General features: G+C 31.1%; 1 protein-coding gene and 1 long non-coding RNA gene across 6 annotated transcripts in view; one reads left to right on the top strand and one right to left on the bottom strand.

Moving 5' to 3' along the window:
* The first annotated feature begins 3,364 nt into the window (after window positions 1–3,364).
* The window catches only part of l(2)37Cd (general transcription factor IIIC subunit l(2)37Cd), a 56,556-nt gene continuing 39,841 nt past the window's right edge, over window positions 3,365–20,079 (top strand). Inside the window, exons 1-4 of one of the 5 annotated variants that reach the window (XM_011061279.2) lie at window positions 3,365–3,758; window positions 17,207–17,362; window positions 17,434–17,562; window positions 17,757–17,994. In XM_011061279.2, the coding sequence (XP_011059581.2) occupies window positions 3,615–3,758; window positions 17,207–17,362; window positions 17,434–17,562; window positions 17,757–17,994 (667 nt within the window). In that variant the 5' untranslated portion in view covers window positions 3,365–3,614. Of the gene's footprint in view, window positions 3,759–3,861; window positions 3,884–7,343; window positions 7,482–17,206; window positions 17,363–17,433; window positions 17,563–17,756; window positions 17,995–20,079 lie in introns of those variants that run through there. The other 4 variants (XM_011061278.2, XM_087410197.1, XM_087410196.1 and 1 more) reach the window with 4 other exon arrangements.
* On the bottom strand, window positions 4,365–6,720 carry LOC147908295 (uncharacterized). The gene is made up of 2 exons (XR_015546326.1): window positions 5,621–6,720; window positions 4,365–4,674 (listed from the first exon to the last, which is right to left on the bottom strand). It is a non-coding gene; the product is annotated as an uncharacterized LOC147908295 (long non-coding RNA).

Genomic DNA, 20,079 nt, shown 5'->3' with positions numbered 1-20,079 from the left:
AGTATTACCATTTACACGGATGCAATCAGTTTTACGATACCCGCTTGTACGAACGACTGAAAAAATGTACGCTAAAGAGAGCAGTGCATCGTACAATGTGAAGAAGGAATATAACATGTAAGTTTCAACGTTCTATACACAAAAGAAACGTTTTTTAACATTATGTATGTACACAATACGGAGCATCGTGCGGTGCGTTTACTGAGCAGACGTTACGATCTGACGAATACGGGCTACAAATTTTTGGAAATTGGAATCAACGTTGGCCCACCGAGTTACGTGGAGATCGCCCTTGGAGATCATCGCGGACACGAACTGTCGCTGTCTCTCGAAACGTGGAAGAGCCTCTACGAGCAGCGAGGAAATATTTACAAGCTGTTTCAAAACGAATACAAGGATAATTTTATAAGCGTTGGACCGCTAACCGTCAGTATTTTCATGCTGAACTATGCTACGGTCGTACGTCTCGATTCTTCATCCGTACGCATTATGATGACCGAAACGACGCTACGCCGTATGTTTGACTTTAACGGGTGTATCGATGTAACGTTCGAACGATTAGCTCGACTCGTCGATACGGTAGATACCAAGTATACGCGATTCTCCAACATCGCATTTGAGAATATTATATGTGATAGCGACATCTTCAATGGACATCAGCTCATCGATTGCGAACTATTAGCTTTAGTTTTTAATAAGTACGAAAACCGATGTAATAAGATGTAAATAAAACATTTTTTTGTTCGCCTTATTTCATGTGTATTGTCTTTTACTTCCCATCCTTTGCCTTGACGCGCCAGGAAAAACCAGAAAAATTGAAAAAACTGTATCATACAAAAGAAACTCGTACTCTATTAATTCTTCCATCTTTTCTTCACTCATAGCACGCGCGCTCTATCTTTCTCTAAGATGCAAGCCTTTATTATCGATACATTTTTAAAGAAAAGAAAAATATGTTATAGTCAAATTCAAACCTTTATTATCAATGCATTTTTAAAGAAAAACATGGTCAAATTTTGATAACAAAAAAAAGGAGCCCTATTGTATAGAAGCCCTATTGTGTAGGAGCCTAGACCTTTCCCCTCTTTCCCCCGTGTTAGGTATCCCCCGCGCCTACAAATACTTCCCCGCACTCCGCATTCCCCTCTAGTCCCTGGGTTAGAACCCGCCTAGTATATCTACTCACAGTTTCTAATAGGTTGAAATTTTTATTCTCTGTTCTCTATTCCCTGTTCCTTTTATTGTGTGGAGCCCCGAATACCGCCAGCTATAATAGTCGATTGTATTACTAAAAATAAATTTTATTAAAATATTAAAAAATAAAAAAGTTTAAGAACAACTTGTCGAAATCGATCCTACTAAAGTGAAAATAATGCAAATAAGATATATAATAAAAAAGGTGTGAAGTTTGCTAATTTGTATTTGCGATCAAATTAACTTAAAAATCACATCTTTTGGATGCAGATTGAAAATATCAACACACATATAAGAATTATGAACTTTTCATAAATAAATTTTATAATCAATAAGATAGGAAACAAGACCGTTTATGTTAAATAACATTACTTTGAATCCAAAGCGTCACTACGGTCTAAGTATTAAGATGTTGAACTAATATATATATTTTCAAACAAATGAATTAATTTCGGAAATGATAATTACGTGCCGATATGGTTGTCGACATTAACGCAATTGATCTGAAATATTAATAATCCCCCCCAAATTCCCCAAATTAATCTTAAAAAACTGTAATAAACTTATTGCTCCCTCCCTCCTTCCCTCCCTCCCCCCCTCTCTCTCTCTCTCTCTCTCTAAGGTATGATATGGGTACGGTCAAACGCTGCAAACGCTTTGAAACGTTTTTTAAGTGGTCAATTTGTGAAATTCTTTTTTCTAATTGGTCCATCAAATGCTTCAAAGCATTTGTAACGAAATTTTGACCACAGTCTATGTTATAATATGATATTACATTATTGTAATTAATATTATATTATAACAATGACATTGTTTCATTGTTTCAATAATAACTATGCATCATTTTAACATTTAAAACTCTTGAAATGTAAAAATTTAATTTAAAAAAATGTTTTAAATAAATGAATCAGAATATTATAAAATAAGTAATTTAAGTTCGAATACATAGTTACATACATATTTTTAGGGATGTTATGAAATGAATCTCAATTAAATGGATGTCTAAGGCTGCTTTTTCATGCTAACGCTTGACGCTCATTTTCAGCATCAAAACAGATCACATGATCAAAATTGGAGGTTTTGGTATTCGTCAGCATGAAAATGCAGTCTCATGATATGTTTCCGTGTATGTACTAAATCTGCACTATTACTGCACTAAGGCCCGGTAACCACCTTTTGATAAATTTTACCTATTAAGTAAATCTGGCAATCCGCGCATATGATTGGATAATCTTGCTACTTATCCAACAGATAAAATTTACCAAAAGATAGAACAACCAACCTTAAGGCTGGAATCAGACTATGCATTGAAGATTGAGATTAAAGATTAAAGATTGAAATTTCACCAATGAGAACAAAGAAATTTTCTCCTCCTCCTTTTGTTCTGATTGGTCAAACTTCTTTTAATCTTCAATCTCATTCTTCAATACGTAGTCTGATTCCGGTCTAATGCAGTTACCTAGCACGATGTGCTGCACCAGTTTACCCAGTAAAAAACGCTATTAAAGTGCGTTCAGGTTTCTAAATCACTCCGATATTTTTCTGAGAAATCTGAACACAGCCAAGGAAAGTGGTAAGGGTGCCGTCCCAAGAGCGGAAATTTACGGCAGAACAGCACAGCGTAACCAATCACAACTCTGCAGTCATTACTCTCCTATCTTTTCTTCGATTGTGATTGATGTCGCTGTTCCGTTCCGCTGTAAATTTCCGCTCATGGGACAGCACCCTAAGAATTAATCACTCGGAGAGCAAACTGCGAAATCCATTGAAGAAAAAGTATTGCAACCTTTCTGTAATCAAGAGATCGATTGTGTATCTTCAAATGAGGTGAAAATTACAAAAGTGAGCAAATTCATTAGTATTCATAGACTCATATTCAGACGCGCTTACAACGATGTTAGCGCGCTAACATGCTATAATTTACGTTACGTATACTATAGAATTTTAGAAATAAAAGCTTTTATCAAGAAAAGCGCGTTCTGAACACGGGCCATAATTTAATTGATTAATATTTAGTAATCTTTGCTTACTTTTATAATTTTCACCTCCTTTCAAAATCCACAATCGACCCCCAGCTGTATGTATTGTACAATATGTACATATGTATTGTACGTTGTTGGAAAACACTAATGCCAGTATTCAGAACGCGCATATTATATTGTACTTTACGTTATATTGTACTTTACGTTACGCATATTATAGAATTTCAGAGATAAAAATGCACTTTTATCTATAAAAGCGCGTCTGAATACGGGCTCGTGTTTCTTATTGGAAAGCTCCCTATTTTTCTAGGGACTCTAGAGCACTCCAGATAGAGTGCAGAGTTCTAGGAATAATTCCTGAACGTAGCCTAGCGTGGAATAGTTCTCCAAAGAACGATTGAAGAACGTAATTTATAAACTTAAAGGTAAAGAAGAAGTATGATGAGCGAAGCAAGTGATCCAAGTGATATCGAAATGTCTGATAAACAAGACGACAAGGATATAGATTTTAACGTGGATGATTATTGTCATGAAATTGACAGCGATGATTCCTTTATTGAGTTGCCGGAGAATAACGTTAACGTACGTCTAAATACTTTATACAAAATTACTTTATAAAACGAATGTAAATGTTTACTTTATAATCTTTCTATTTTAAATTGTAATAGAGGTACTGATTCGATTTTGTATAAAAACAAGGATTTAAGGTAAATATTTTCTTTAGCTCTCCTCTCCAATATTGATAAGTTAGACTCATTTAACATGTTTTCGCACGAAATGAAAAAATGGCAGAAAAAGTTGCTCTGCCCTGCAAAGTGAGATATTAATTGTAGAACTTTATTATTAAGGTTACGAAAGCCATCATATCAACATAAACATATGCACTGAGGATCACGTGTGCATGCTCTGTGGTCCACATGCACATATACCTTAAATTTCTGCTTTATTACTTGTAAATTAGTACACAATATACTAAAAGTAATGAATAACAAAAAGATTATAGCAAGATAAGGCATATATTGAACATATTTATTATATTTATACATATATCTAGTTTTATTAAATATATATCTAGTTTTATTAATTATAATCTTAATTAATAGATATCTATTATATTAAAATATCAGATATATTTAGTTTTGCTAGTACCGGAATCAGGATGGAGGAAGGAGTGATCTTAAAAAAATCATGTCTAAAAATTTTGTATATTTTATAATTTTAGCTACAAAGGTAAAAAAAATTTCTTTAAGTGAATACCTGCAATATCTTAAGGTAATGACTAGTACCTTAAGATATACAATGACAGTAATATTGTCAGTATTACCAAATTACTGATCATATATTGTTAATATTGATGGATTAACGTAGAGTAATGTCTATGTTCAGCAGAATGCAACAGTTTTGCAAATTTTATGATTGCTGAACAGTCCTAGATGCACTCAACTTTTCAACATGTTTGTTCAGCAGTTGATACAATTTCCAGCAAAGTAAAAGTATGCTGAGTCACAAACGAAACGTATTGAGCAAAATATTTGCAAAGCAATTGCTCTTTATCAAATGTCTAATCTTCATAATATTGCGTTTCAGGTTTATTCCCTGATGTTGTTTCGAGTCCGTGTGAAATTTTTAGTGAAACATGAAAGAGATCCGAAAATTATCTTTCGGATTCCACAATATGATTTGTGATATTTTTTGTAAAAAAAATATAGAATTCTGAAACGCAATACTGTAAAGATTAAATGATAATTATTCAGTTTAGCATCCGCAGTTTAAAAATCAATGAAATTAGACTTATTCAGTGCGTTTTTGCATGAACAAAGAATCTGGCAAAAAAATTCACTCTACCCTGTGATTCGAGATATTAAGCGTTAAAATTGACGACTATTAAGATTAGGAAATCTGTCACATTGATTTAATATAGTACTATACATATTTTGGTCAATATTTATTTAGAATCTCGCTACTTCACTTCCGATTTTAATGAAATAAGGCTTATTCGACACATTTTCACTGAAAACGAAAGCTGCTCAGAAACCTTTTGCTCATATATGTTTACTGCTTTTGAATTTGTGTTTTTGAACAATGGTAATTATTTAAAATACTCTGCCCCTCCCACCCGAATTTACACTTGTCCCACATATCAAAAGTAGAGCAGGCTTTTGTTTTCAATGAAAACGCATCAAATGAGCCTTATTTCATTAAAATTTCATTAAAGTGAAGTAGCAATTTTGAATAAATATTGTATATAAAATACATAGCATTATATTAAGTTAGTGTGACAGATTTTCTAATCTCAATAATTATCAACTTTAACGCTGAATATCTCGGATCACAGGGCAGAGCGACACTTTTTTTTACCAGATTCTTTCGTTTCATGCAAAAACGCGTTGAATAAGTCTAATTTCATTGATTTTTGAGCTGCGGATGCTAAACTGAATAATTACTGATTAAATATTTGCTAAAGAGATACAATCGCTTTGCAGCCATACTTTACAGCCTAAAGCGGGGAGCACAGACTTACATAACGGATGACACATAAGCAGGGTTGGATAAGTTATTATAATATTTTTTTTAAACTAAATTAAGTTAAAGTTAATGACTTATAAAATTAAGTTAAAAGTTGAAAGAATAAAGAATTAACTTAGTAAAAGTTAAGATTGAATTAGCTTAAATTTAAAAAATTTAATTTAAAAAAAATTATTTTTGAGATCAGAATGTCCTAATTTTTCTTATAATGAGATTACTTTAAAGTAATCATTTAAAAATATAGATTTTAGATCAATTTAATTTATACTTACAAAATATAGATTATTAAGTAAATTTAATTTACATTTACAAATATAGATTATTAGATAATTTTATATTTACATGTAAGTTACTTATATATAACAAGAGTCATACCATAAAACGTTTTTGTAGAATCTTGCAAGAGAGAAGGGTATATGTTTGCATTATTTCTTTTTCTTTAACCTTTATCTGATTTTTTAACCTCTAAAACGATTGCTTATGTATGATTACATCGACTAGATACTTGTTACGAAGATAAACATAAAAATTTAGAATGGAAATGGATGAATGTGCAGTACTGTTCTACAACAATTCTTCATCTAAGGCTCATTTCATATTTATGTTGCTGAAATACAATATTTATGTTGCTGAAATACAATATTTATGATATCTAAAATTAGTGATTTAAATATAAGCGGGAATTGACAAAAAACTAACGAATTAATAAAAACTGGCTACCGTATGGTGTGACTCTTATTATAGAATCTCATCACAAAATCATTAAACTTTTTCTAAATTAATTCTCTAATGTTTAAGACTTTATAGAAAAAAAATATTAAGAAAGGTAGAACAATTTTTTATTTAAAAAAAGTTAATAAATTAAAGTAACTAAATTAATATAAAAATTAATGCATTTAAAATTAAGTTAAGTTAAAAGTTATTAACTTTTTAACTTTTTTTGAACTATTAACGTTTTAACTAGTTGCTACTCAATCCTGCACATGAGACATAAGAAATCCAACCAATCAGAGTTCTTTATTTCATAGAAAGGAAGGAAATAAAGGACTTTAATTGGTACATTTTCTTATGCAACACGTGTTATGCGTTATACAAAAGTCTGTGCTCCCTGTTTTACTTTGCTGGAAATCATAATGACCGCTGAACATGTTGATACACTGAGTGCATCTAGGACTTTTCAGCAAACAATCATAAAACGATTGCAAAACTATTGCTGGACGTACTCATAGAATACTGATATTGATCTGGATTTTGATTTTTAAGTATCTCTCTCTCTCTCTCCCCCTCTCCCCCTCCCTCTCTCTCTCTCTCTCTCTCTCTCTCTCTCTCTCTCAGTATCGCTTTATTAAAATTTATGTCGCAATATGTCACTGCAATAGATAATGTAAAATTAAATATATTGTACTGATGTAAGAATTGATTATAAAAACATTAAAAATATTGATGCATGCTGTATTATTATTGATTCAATATTATTGATTCAATATTAGTATACTATTGATCGTATAGGGTCATCTTTATGCTGGGTCTATAATGAGTCTGCAGTTGGAAGTTTTAGACTTAAATCTGTGGCACAAGATGCTTGTTTTCCTGCTGGAGTGCTGAATCTTGTCACTGTATTATCTGCGATGCTGTCAGCGTCAGCATCATAGCCAATACGGTGGCAAGATTTTAATCCAGCTAGTAATAATAATCCAGCTAATAATCCAGCAGAAAAATAAGCATCGTGCCATAGGTTTAAAGGTCTCTTTCACCTTGGTTAAGTTAACCGACGATTACGTAAGATTCATTTATGCTTATTTTCATCAATGTAGATTAACTTTAATATCGATTCAACTTACTCTTTATCTTTTTCTAATCTTTAGAACTAGAATCTTTAATCTACATTGGTGGAAACGGGCATTAGACCCAGTTTCACAACTCATGGCTACGCCGTCCCGAACAAAAAAAAAAACATATCCTACTCGCTTGAGGCCTAATAGCCGTCTAGAAGTTGCAGCGTAGACAGTGTCCGCTTAAAATATTTCTAACCATGAAGACAGTGGGATGTGAGAGTAGTCTTTTTAGAACAGTCTTTTTACTGTCTAGACTGCAACTTCTAGGCAATTAGGCCCAAAGCGGGATATGTTTTTTTTTGTTAGAAGCGGCGTAACCGCCCAGAACTAATAAGCACTAATCTATACATCTCACAGTCTATATGACAGATTTTCTAACCTTAATAACAGTACAATTATAAAAGTCATGCGCTCCTTTACAGGAGGGAGAGGGAGGGTGAGAACCGCTTCGCATAGAAAGTTGAAATCCATATAGAACAATACAATTGTAGACAAATAATGTAGGAAATTAGGTAAATGAGAGTTCAATGCGGTACTTAATGCACAATCATTAATTCTATGTATAAATTATTTTTTTTTTACTTGCTGTACACTCGAACGTTTCGACCACTTCTTGGGATCATCCTCAGCGAGTTCAATGAAGAAAAAGAAATATAAAGTTTCCATCTTGTGTATCAGGCAAGTCCCTACTCTGTGTATTTTCAAATGCTTCACCAAAGTTCAAAACTAGTGACGAATGTAATGGAATAACAGATGCCTATGAGTTGTTAAGAATTAGCTTTAAAATATTGGGTCATCTAAAAAGTATCCGCGGTACTTTGTCACTAGATATATGACCATCAACACACATCTAGTGACAAAAAACCGCGGATACTTTTTAGATGACCCAATATTATCAGATGAAAATTGTGAGAAGATTCATCTGAAGAACAGAAGTGTGAAATAACAATTTAATTACAAATTAAGGAAGTCTCATGTCAATTTTATAAAATTTTTTAACGAGATAATTGGCATCAGAGTCGTTATGATTTAAAAATTATTTGCAAGAATACAAAGGTGAAAAACATATTATAAATAAATAAATACTATTTTATTGTACAATATACAATATATGTAAGAACAAAATATTACTAGAAGCCGTGTAAAGTTACTAACAACTGAGAATGAAAACTTATTGAGAACGTACATATACGCATGATTGAGACATTTAGTGTCTGATTGTAAATTTGTACTATTTTTTTGCAATTTGATATATAACATTTTGGGGATGTTAAATATTTATTTAAATATTGGGTCATCTAAAAAGTATGCGCAGTTTTTTGTCACTAGATGGTGTTGATGGTCAACACATCTAGTGATAAAAAACCGCGGATACTTTTTAGATGACCCAATACAATATATTCGGTATCTAGGATTTTTACATTTTTATTCAAATTCATGATTGTGACGCAATCTATGATCTGTGATTACTGATTGGGCAGTGGTGTTTCTATTTATGTGATTCCTATGTTCTACGATTCTGGTTTTAAATTTTCTGCCCGTTTGTCTCACATAGGTTACATCGCAATCCTTGCATGAGATTTGGTATACTACATTTTTCTTTGATTTATTTGGAAGCACATCTTTGTGGATTTTAATAAATTTATTCATTTTTGTTAAGACTATAAAAAGCTAATTTAACATTTAAATCTTTTATTATATTTTTAAACTTTTCCGACATGTTCTGAACATATGGAATCGTAATCCAAGGAAAATTTTCCATATCAGTATTTTTGTCATTATTTTGTTTTAAAATTTGTTTGTAACAAAGAGATTTTAAACGCGCATTTATATTATCAAATATGAAGTTTCATGGATAATCATTATTGAATACAGTTCCAATGATGAAAACAATATTCTTGTTATGAAATTTCGGATGTGACAAAAGGAAGGTTTTATCAATTATTCCAATGACAATACCTCTTTTCTATGAAACAGGATGTGAAGACATAAAATTTAAATATTTCCCTGAAAAAGTTAATTTATGAAATCAATAAAATTCCAGAGGGTTGTCATCATTGATAATTGTAACGTCCAAAAAATTTAAATTTTTTTTCCGTCAATCTCTGCTGTGAATTGAAATCTCGAAATGAATTAAATATATTAAGTATTTCAGTAGCCATGTTAGAAGAAACTGCAGTGACAATATCGTCAATGTATCATATATAAAATGGAATTGTAAATTATAAAATTTCTAGAGTCCTCACTTCCAAATCCTGTAACATCAAGTTCGCAGATCACTGGAGACAATGATGATTCCATGGATAGACCATATGTTTGTCTATATATTTCCCCATCAAAAACATGTAAAACCATGTAAAAACAAGTCTAAGAGTGATGATAAATTCTTCTTTTGGAATGTTACAGTCTCTGAAAATGTTTTGCTATTAGAAATACTTTCAATAGCTAAGTTAAATGGAACATTAGTGAAAAGCGAAATAACATCAAGTGAGATCAAGGTGTAATTATTTTCAATTTCAACATCAGATAATTTTTCCACCAATTCAAAAATATCCTTTATATAGCTGGAAGTTTTAGGGATATTCTTATGGATATATTGTTGTGGATTTTATGTAGGAAGAAAGCTAAGGAATGTAATGTACTGTCATTGAAAGAGATGATCTTAACAGGTAATTAGGTTTGTGAATCTTAGATAAGCCGTAAGATGTAGGTAGAATGCCATCCGAATTGTATAATTTTTTATAATCGATATTATTGATATAGTTCCGATTTTTCCATCTCGTAAGTAACTCCCTTAAATTATTTATAGGATCTCTCTCAACGAATCTTTATTGATTATGACATAAGTATCAGTGTCACTTAATACTGCATGCATTTTCTATTTATATTACAGATCATAGCTACAATATTATTTCGTTAAAAAATTTTATAAAATTGACATGGAAACTTGCTTAATTTGTAATTAAATTGTTATTTCATGCTCCTGTTATTCAGGTGAGTCTTCACAATTTTCAGCTGATAATATTTTGAAGATTAATACTTAACAACTCATAGGCATCTGTTATTCTATTACACTCGTCACCGGTTTTGGATCTTGGTAAAGCATTTGAAAATACACAGTTGAGTAGGAACTCGTCTGATATGCAGAAAAGTGGAAATTTTATTATATTTCTTTTTCTTCGTTGATCTTGCTGAGGATGATTCCAAGAAGTGTTCAGCAAATCAAAAATATAATTTATTTATACATAGAATTAATGATTGTACATTAAGTACCGCACCGAACTCTCATTTGCCTAATTTCCTACATTATTTTAATTTTGAGAGTTCCATAACTAGTAATTCTTGACAATTATAAATCTCATTTTACCTCTGTGACAGATTTCCTAACTTCAATAGTAATCAATTTTAACGCTTAAGGCTCCTGACTAGTCGCGACGACGTTAGAAGTGAGAAATGACACGTTAACTTATGCTGCAAGTCATTTAAAAAAGACAATTTGGATAAATCTGAATGACGAGATTGTTTTTAAATACCTGTAAAAATGGAAAACTGTCCTTTTTTTCTTTAATAGTCAGTAAAAGGCAGATAAAGTGAGCCTAATTTCGAGCAAAAACACACGTTTGAACAGTTATTGAAATGAATGAAATATACGCTTTTATGTAAAATTTCAGGATAACTATAGTTTCTGCCCATTTTTAGAACATTCATAAGTACGAAACACGGTACATTTTCGCAATTAAGCAAATAATAACAAAATGGTTTGTAGTATAAATTTCGTCGTCAAAATGTCTTTTCCATGCCTATAAGGCATGGTTTAGGAATGGTGATTTATTGTGGCGAGGCGCTGTAATACACACAAGCACGAGTCTATGTATATGTGTTCGCTTTCGGCGCGCCGAGAGCACATGTACATAGCTCGTGCTTGTGTGTGTGTGGCTACTGATTTCGTCACATTTCGCCAGGTATTGACTGATTTTCAATCGCATATTGAGTAGTCAGAAGTCTTAATATCTCAGTTCACTTTTTTCTGTCAGATTCTTTTATTTCATGCAAAAATGCGTCGAATCTAATTTTATTAACTTTTGAGATGGTTGTGATAAACTGTATAATTACCAAAATATTTCCTACAAAAGTTGTAGAGTTTTAAATGATCTATTCACTAATCTGGTCAGTCCGATCTGTGATGACGTCGCTAAGGTCAAAGTCACATCGATTTTTTAAAATGAAATACCCTATTTTTTATTCCAGAATCTAATAGCTAATATCAAGAGTTTTTCAAAATACTATAATAAAGTTATTTTTTATAAAATACTTTTCGAGTTATAAAGCTTGAAAGTTACAGTACCACCGGCATTAGCCTTATGCAAGGTGTCCGACCGACAGCTAAAACTTCTTGAATGTTGTTCAGGATCATGTTCTGACATTTAATTGTTAAGATCATTGAAGATTGCTTCTTTTATTTTTATTTTGGCATTTTATTTTTATTTGACACTGAAAATTCATTTTACTGTAATTGTGAACTCCCGAATAAAGTCGGAGTCTTGATCTTTTTTGAACATCCTGTTATATAATCCTTTTTATATAAACAAAAGTACAAGTTAATGGAAAGCCAAAATTAATATATAATTATACATACAATAAAATTATAAATATTAATCAGGCTCTCAAAATTAAAAAATACAATAAAATACATGAACAATAAGAGTATATACACAGCGCGGATATTGATGCGCAAATTTCTATATAATTAACAATAAATGTTTAATAGATATAAATGTACAATAATTATCTATACCATATATTATTCATATTTTGTTTCGGTTTTCTTCAAACCATTATCAGCAAATTGTTAAATACTATCGTAGATGTCTTGACAATAATCTTATGACAATGTTGGAAATCAAATCTATGTACGATGTCGTACATAGATTTGATTTCCAACATTGTCATAAGATTGTTAATAATTATTGCGTACGAATCTGTTATAAGTCCTACTATTGTTGGTAATGATTATTTTAAAAAATATAAATTATTAAAAATTAAAAGATTTAATTTCAATGTATGCTAAAAATTCTTATAGTATTAATTCTAATAATTTATACCCCTCATCCCATTCCACCCCCCTTGGAATTTCAAAAATTAATAACTCCGATGTGGTGAGAATGATCGATACCATACGGGGTGATCGGAGAAGGAGGGAGGAACAACTTTGTCGAACTCCGTGGGTACCTATCCCCCTCCCTTGGAACTTGAAAAATTAAATTAAACTGCAAAATGGTGGGGATGAGGGGATCGTTGCCACATGGAGTGCTGATGGGAGGGGGAGGCAACCCTTTGTCGAACCCCGTGGGTTCTCCTCCCCCTTTTGGAACTTGGAAAATTAATAACTCCGAGGTGATAAGAGTGTGGGAATGGATATAACACGGGATGGTCGCAGGGAGAACACCCTGTCGAATCCCATATATTATTACAAAAAATAAAAATTACTATATTTTAAGTTATGTATATATGTGTATATATATATATATATATATATATATATATATATATTATTTACTTTATTATACGTTTACTATACAAATTATTAATTATAATAATTTACATCATTTAAAAAAATAATTTTATTTTTTCAACTAATTTGTTTTAAAAATGAAAGATTTAAAAATTATGTGTGTGAGAGAGCATGTGCCAGGAGTATGCGTCGTACGTTGAAGTTTTATTTCTTTTTTTAACATTCTATTCCGCCATTTTGGATCCGCCATTTTGAATTTCTAAATTTTGAGTTCAGATTCGAAATCAGCGATCATAAAAGCCTCTAAGTACCGAATTTGACAGCAATTGGAGCATTTTTAGCATTTTCCGCTATGTTGAATCCACCATTTTGATTTTCTAATTTTTAAGTTTGGATTCGATATCAGCGACCTCAAAAACCTCTAAATACTCAATTTAACAACAATTGGAGCACTTTTTGGCCATTTTTTTCTTATCTTCTGGCTCACTGTATGACGGCTAAAACCTCTTGAATGTTGTTTAGGATCGACTTAGATAACATTTGTCAAGATCAAAGCCAGGAGATCATATCGTTTGTTTTCATTTTTACGTAGAAATGTAATTTTTAATGCAAAAATGAAAATAAGAGAAATAATCTCCAATGGCCTTTTAACCGTCGATTGGATACCTTGGGTAATGCTTACGTCTCAATGTTGTTATTGAGATTTTTCTCTGTTTTTGAGTCAATGTATTTAAACAATTTACTCGGGGACCGGAGATTAAGTTGTGTAGTTAAGGATACGAGGATACTCTGGATACGAGGAAATTATGAATTCTCCGAGGAAGTGCCGACAAACGGGGGCCACGCTATTGGCAGCGACAGTCGCAACAATCCCTCAGATATTCATATATATATATATATATGTACTTGTATGTGGATTAAGAGATTAGAGATTTAGACGTTCCGTCGATAGATTCGATTTAATATTATCGTTTATTAAAAAGATAAATGCGAAAATGAGGTTCTGATGAAGCGCGAGGATAGTTCTCACCTTGACTGTAACTGACTGACTGGTTGATTGACCGAAGCAGTGTGAATCTGAGAGTGAGTCTGAGTCTGAAGTTTGAGTGTAAGTATAAGTGTAAGTCTAAGTCTAAGTCTGAGTACAAGAGTGAGTCTAAGTCTAAGAGTCTGAGTCTGAGAGTGAGTTTAAGAGTAAGTACAAAAGAGAGTCTGAGTGTAAGAGTAAGTCTAAGAGTAAGTCTGAGAGTGTAAGAGTGAGTGTAAGTACAAGAGTGAGTCTGAGTGTAAGTGTGAGTATAAGTCTAAGTGTGAGTGTAAGTTTCTGTCTTCTTCGACAGCTCCTTTTATATACTGAAAATGAGTGTGGGAGTGTCCTTTCAGAACCAATCGACACTTCCCAAAATTTGGTAGAACCTATACTCGCGCTTTCTTTGAGATAAAGCAGCAAGGCTCCGCGTAAGCCCTACTCCTCACTCTACAAGTTTATTCTTAATAAGTAATAGTTGAATTTTAACAATTTGTTGTAATAAAAATTCGGTTTTCCTTAATATCCTTTATGCGAGGCGAATTCACTACATTCATATGTTTAAAATTAATTTAACTTTATTAGAAAAAGAAAAAGGGAAAAAAAGAGATATTCGTTCTCGCATTCAGGAAGATTTCTATTTTACTGCTAATTGTTGAACTTAATTACTTAATCGTCAATCGCTAATATAATATACATTATTATTAATGTTAATGTATAATATAATACGCTTTTATATTTGTTATTTTATAGGAGGGCTTCTTTGAGAAAGATCGTGTGATATTCTTAGACATTCTTTCTAGAATAATCTGTAGATAATTTTTATGACGCATAAAAGTACATAACGTGATCTATCTGTTAGAGTTTGAATGTTTAAATAAAGAAACTGAATATATCCTCTTATAAAAGAGAAACGGAATTTCCGGTTTCGAAATAAAGATAAAATAGGGAAATCTAGCGATAAGATAAAAGTAAAGTATAAATTGTATACCTATGACGAATATCTATAAGGGGACCTTATTGGTATGTAACATGCTAATGCATCATGGCGATGCTGTAACTTGCAAACCTTGTAACTCGAAAAATATTCAATGAAAAATAATTTCATCATAATGTTTTGAAAAGGTTTTGAGGCAAGCAACAAAAATGTGAAATAAAAAGTAGCGGGTTTCGTTTAAAAAATTGAAGGTAACCTTCACGTGTCTTTCAAGCAATTATTCAAGATCAAACTTATAACGACTATCACATGTTCCTCTCAAAGCCATACAATTTTTGTCTGAAACATTTTTTTCTAAGATCAAAAATAAAAAAGTTATTTGGGGTGGAATATTAAAATGGGACTGTATAATGTAAGGCATTAAAAAGTAAACAATGATATGAAGGATCACATGGCAATAAAAATGAAAATAAGAGATACAATATCCTTGATCTTGACAAATATTATCCCGGTCATGATCTCGAACAACATTTAAGAGATTTTAGCCGTCGATCCAGACATCTTTGATAGTGCTAATACCGGCGCAACGGTAACTTTCATGCCTTCTAACTCGAAAAATACTTAATGAAAAATAATTAAAAATGTTTATTACAGTGTTCTAAAAAGCTTTTAATATCGGCTATTAGATTCTGGAATCAAAAATAGGGTATCCTATATAAAAAAAAAATCGATTTGACCTTAATCTAATTTTAGCGATACCACCTAAGATCAAACTGATAAGATCTATAAGTAGATCTTTTTATACCTTACAACTTTTGTTTGAAACATTTCTTTCAAAAACAGCATCCTTTCGAATAAATTTAGGGTTCCGACCTTTTTTTAAATTCTATAAATATGTCGTCCTATAAATAAAAATACGTCCTATAAATAAAAATATATAAATAAAAGTACAAGTTGATGAAAAGCTAAAATTATTATATAGGTAATTATATTATAGATTTTTAAAAATGTACATAATATGAGGGATTAAAAAGTAAACATTTATCCTTTATACATTAATAATAAATCTATTTAAACTTGAATTTTTTGTACAATTTACTTTCTGTATTTAAAATAGATTACGACTGTAATCATATGTAAAATATGAAAAGAAAGAAAATAAGAGACGAGTTAAATATTTGCATTCAAATAGATGCACAATTATGCCACTTAAAATTATTTTTTGAAAATTATATAAAACTGATAAAAAACTATATATTTATAAAGCTTATATACTATTAATTATACAATAAAGTAATGGCTTCTAGAGTAAATCAATCCAATATCTAAATGAGCATATAAGTCAACGCTGGTTTTTATTGCGAATATTTAATATTGTTTATTTATAACAAGATCTAAACGTTTTGACCATTATTAGGTCATCTTCAATAGTTTTTAAAATACAATGTTTATCTAATTCGTCGTTACCTTTCTTGTCATTTTTCTGTCTCATAAATAATTTTTCTAAGTCTTAAACTACATTTACATTTAAAAAAATTATAGTAAGAATTGTAATTGCGAATATAATTAATTAAGATTTCTTGGTTTCATACTCGCCGCTTATCTTCACATATGTATGTTCTACTGACAGTATATTATTCAGCTTCTTTTAAAAGTAACTTGATTTTGTCACAAAACGGTTGGTGTATTATACATTAGTATATAGTTTTATTGCAACAACTGTGATCATTCTTTACATGGAAGTCGTCATTTCTATAACATCAAATTAAGACTTGAACCTTTATCTATATTCTACTAAATCGTTGTATTAATTCTTTAATTACCAAATTTAATATGAAAGTCAATATTATAATAAAATTAGTTAAACTTAGTCAATTTCAATAAGAAAGTCAAATTAATCAGTTAGTCAATACTTTTAAATATTAAAAGGACAAACATAAAAAAGAAAACAATCGTTATAAATTTGAATAAATATTATAATATATAATCATTAAAATGAAAACCTGATTGTGAAATGAAAACTTAAAATAGTTGTTTATGACAAAGCTTATATATTTTTTTTTTACAAAGAATAATGTTATGTCAGTTTATTCATCACTTTATGTTAAATTTTTTTAATAATTTTATGTGTTTATAATTTATGAGATATCAAGTATGTCAGAATATATATAGAATCTATTTGTTTCATTATAGATAAAGATAAATAATCAACAAGATGGCAAATATGCAGGTCCAATAATTTCTGGGCACAGATTCGACAAGAAATTAATATGTATTAAATATCCAGGAAACATTGTTAATGTCGATAAAGCTATTGAAACATTGGGTGGCATTAGTTCCATATCTATGGTACGATACAATAATAAATACTATATTCAGTTTAATTATATTATCTAACTGTATATTTGATTATTTAACAGACTGTAGATGTTCCTAATAGAAGATTAGAACTACGATTTAGACCTGATGATGGTTATAGCAAACCTACTTGTGGGGATAGACATAGTACAAATGGCTTTTTACTTAGAGTTAGAATAAATAAAAATAAGGTAACACATGTTAAAATTGTTATGGAGTTTATAAAACCAAAATCTGTAGATATTACAGATCTCAAAGTTACTCCTTCTAGTAAAAATTTTATACATTCCATTTAAAAAATAAATTAATTAATTCAACATTTGCTATTATAAGAAAAAAGTACAATCATGAAGGCAATGTTAATGTTGATCATTTTGTTAACTAGGAAAAAGATTGCAGTGTTAATTTTATTCACTGTAATAATAAAGGAGCAGCTGAGAAAAAATGTGCTACAGATAATAAAAACCTATATGATACGTGTACAGACAAGAATCTATTGAAAAGGAAAAAAAACTTGTTTATTTTTAACAATAATAAATATGAAAATTTATCTCAAAGGACAGATTACGAAGTACCACGTTTAAAAATATTAGGAAGAATAGAGACTGAATTCAAATTTGCGAGTATATATTATATATATATTATATGTAAATATGTATATGTATATACAGAGTGTCACTATTAAGTAGCTATCCCTTTTTATCTTATAAACAGAGATAGTCCTAATAAATATTAGATGTAGTAAAAAGAAATCCATTATTTTTCCAATAGATGGCTTTTTAGTAATCTGTATCTCGTCTACGCGTGATACAGATTACTAAAGCCATCTATTGGAAAAATAATGGATTTCTTTTTACTGCACCTAATATAATCCTTAGTAGAAAAATTTTGCTAAAATTTTGCAGATATTTTGTCGAAAGTGATATTTTAGAAAAGTTGTTGAAAATTTGTTAAAATTCCACTGAAATTTCGTTGAAAGTGAATTTTTCAATAACAATACTAAAAAATCGTCGAAATTGAACCAAAATTTTTCCGCAAATTTATTCGAGCATTTTATTACAATTTGCTCATATTTCTTTGAAAGAACGATGGCAGTTTAGAGCCAAAATTTGTCTGTGATTGAAACATATAAAATCGGTCATTCTATATAGATGAACTTGAATTTTAAGCTTTGTTTTGCAGCAAAATGTTTTTCAATGAACAATAAGAGTTGAATCGATAAAGTTCTATGCTCAATCGATAGCTTGCATTCAGATTGTATAATAAGAGTGCATTTTTTTTTTCTTTGCATTCCCTACGAGCAGAGATATTGCGACGCAAAGTATGTCCTAATCTGTATATTAAGATATACTATCGTCATTATTATAATTTTTTATTATGTCATAGCGACGTGCGAGAAATCATACTTTTTTTGTAATTCTACGACCAAAGAATAGCACGTCTTTATTACATCAGGCGTAGGTTAGGAAATACAATCTGAGCTTACAAAGTAGGGCACCATAAAAATGTGCAATTTCGGTGAAGATAAGAGATTTCATAGCATTTCTCTTTTTCCTTCTAAAAAATATTGAGTCTGGGAAAAAGTTCGTGGCGTTTTTCCCACTAGATGACATTAAATGCTCAGCACTCAGTAACTATAATACTAATCGCATCGACAACACTAGACGTGTGTGTAAAAAGTGACATTTCGACCTTTGTTTTGAGCCGAAAAAGATTGAAATCGGTGAAGTGGATCAAAAGTTTTTATTTAGTATTTTATTTTAAAAATGGAAATAAATAAGGAAAAAATTCGCTACATTTTGTAGTATTACTACGACAAAGGCAAGAATGCTGCATAGGCTTGTGAAAAAATTTGTGCTATTTACGGTGAAGATACTCTATCAAAATCAGCAGCACGGAAATGGTTCGTTCGTTTTCGTACTGGAAATTTCGATGTGAAAGATGAATCTCGCTCCGGTCGACCAATCACTGAAAAGTCCGATGAAATCATGGAAAAAGTCGAGCGTGATAAGCATGTGAGCACTGTGGAGATTGCCAGGGAACTAGACATCGACCACAAAATAGTTTTAAATTATTGGGTCATCTAAAAAGTATCCGCGGTTTTTTGTCACTAGATGGCGTTGATGGTCAACACATCTAGTGACAAAAAACCGCGGATACTTTTTAGATGACCCAATATTTACATTGCTGGATACAAAAAGAAGTTCGATGTTTGGGTTCTTCACGAGTTGAGTGTTAAGAACATGATGGATCGAATTAACATTTTCGAAACGGAATGAAATTGAGCCATTTTTGAAAAAAATGGTAAAAGAATGATGATGAAAAATGAATCACGTACGACAATCAAACTCGCAAAAGATCGTGGATAAAGGAAGGAGAGAAGGCACAAGCAATCGCAAAACGTAGATTGACGATGAAGAAGGTGATATTGTGTGTGATGAAATTGGAAGGGAATCGTTCACTATGAGCTGTTATCGCCCGATCAAACAATTAATTCCGAACTCTACTGTGAACAACTGGAGAGATTACAACAAGCAATTGAGAGGAAGCGGCCAGAATTAATCAATAGGAGGGGTGTCGTCTTCCATCATGACAACGCTCGACCACACACATCTTTGATAACTCGGCAAAAATTGCGAGAGCTTGGCTGAGAAATCTTAATGCATCCACCGTATAGCATCCTGACATAGCACCCTCAGACTATCATT

Source organism: Acromyrmex echinatior, chromosome 10, assembly GCF_024713525.1.
Source record: "Acromyrmex echinatior isolate Ae372 chromosome 10, ASM2471352v2, whole genome shotgun sequence".
Lineage (NCBI taxonomy): Eukaryota > Metazoa > Arthropoda > Insecta > Hymenoptera > Formicidae > Acromyrmex > Acromyrmex echinatior.
This window is presented reverse-complemented; position numbering and strand designations above follow the sequence as displayed.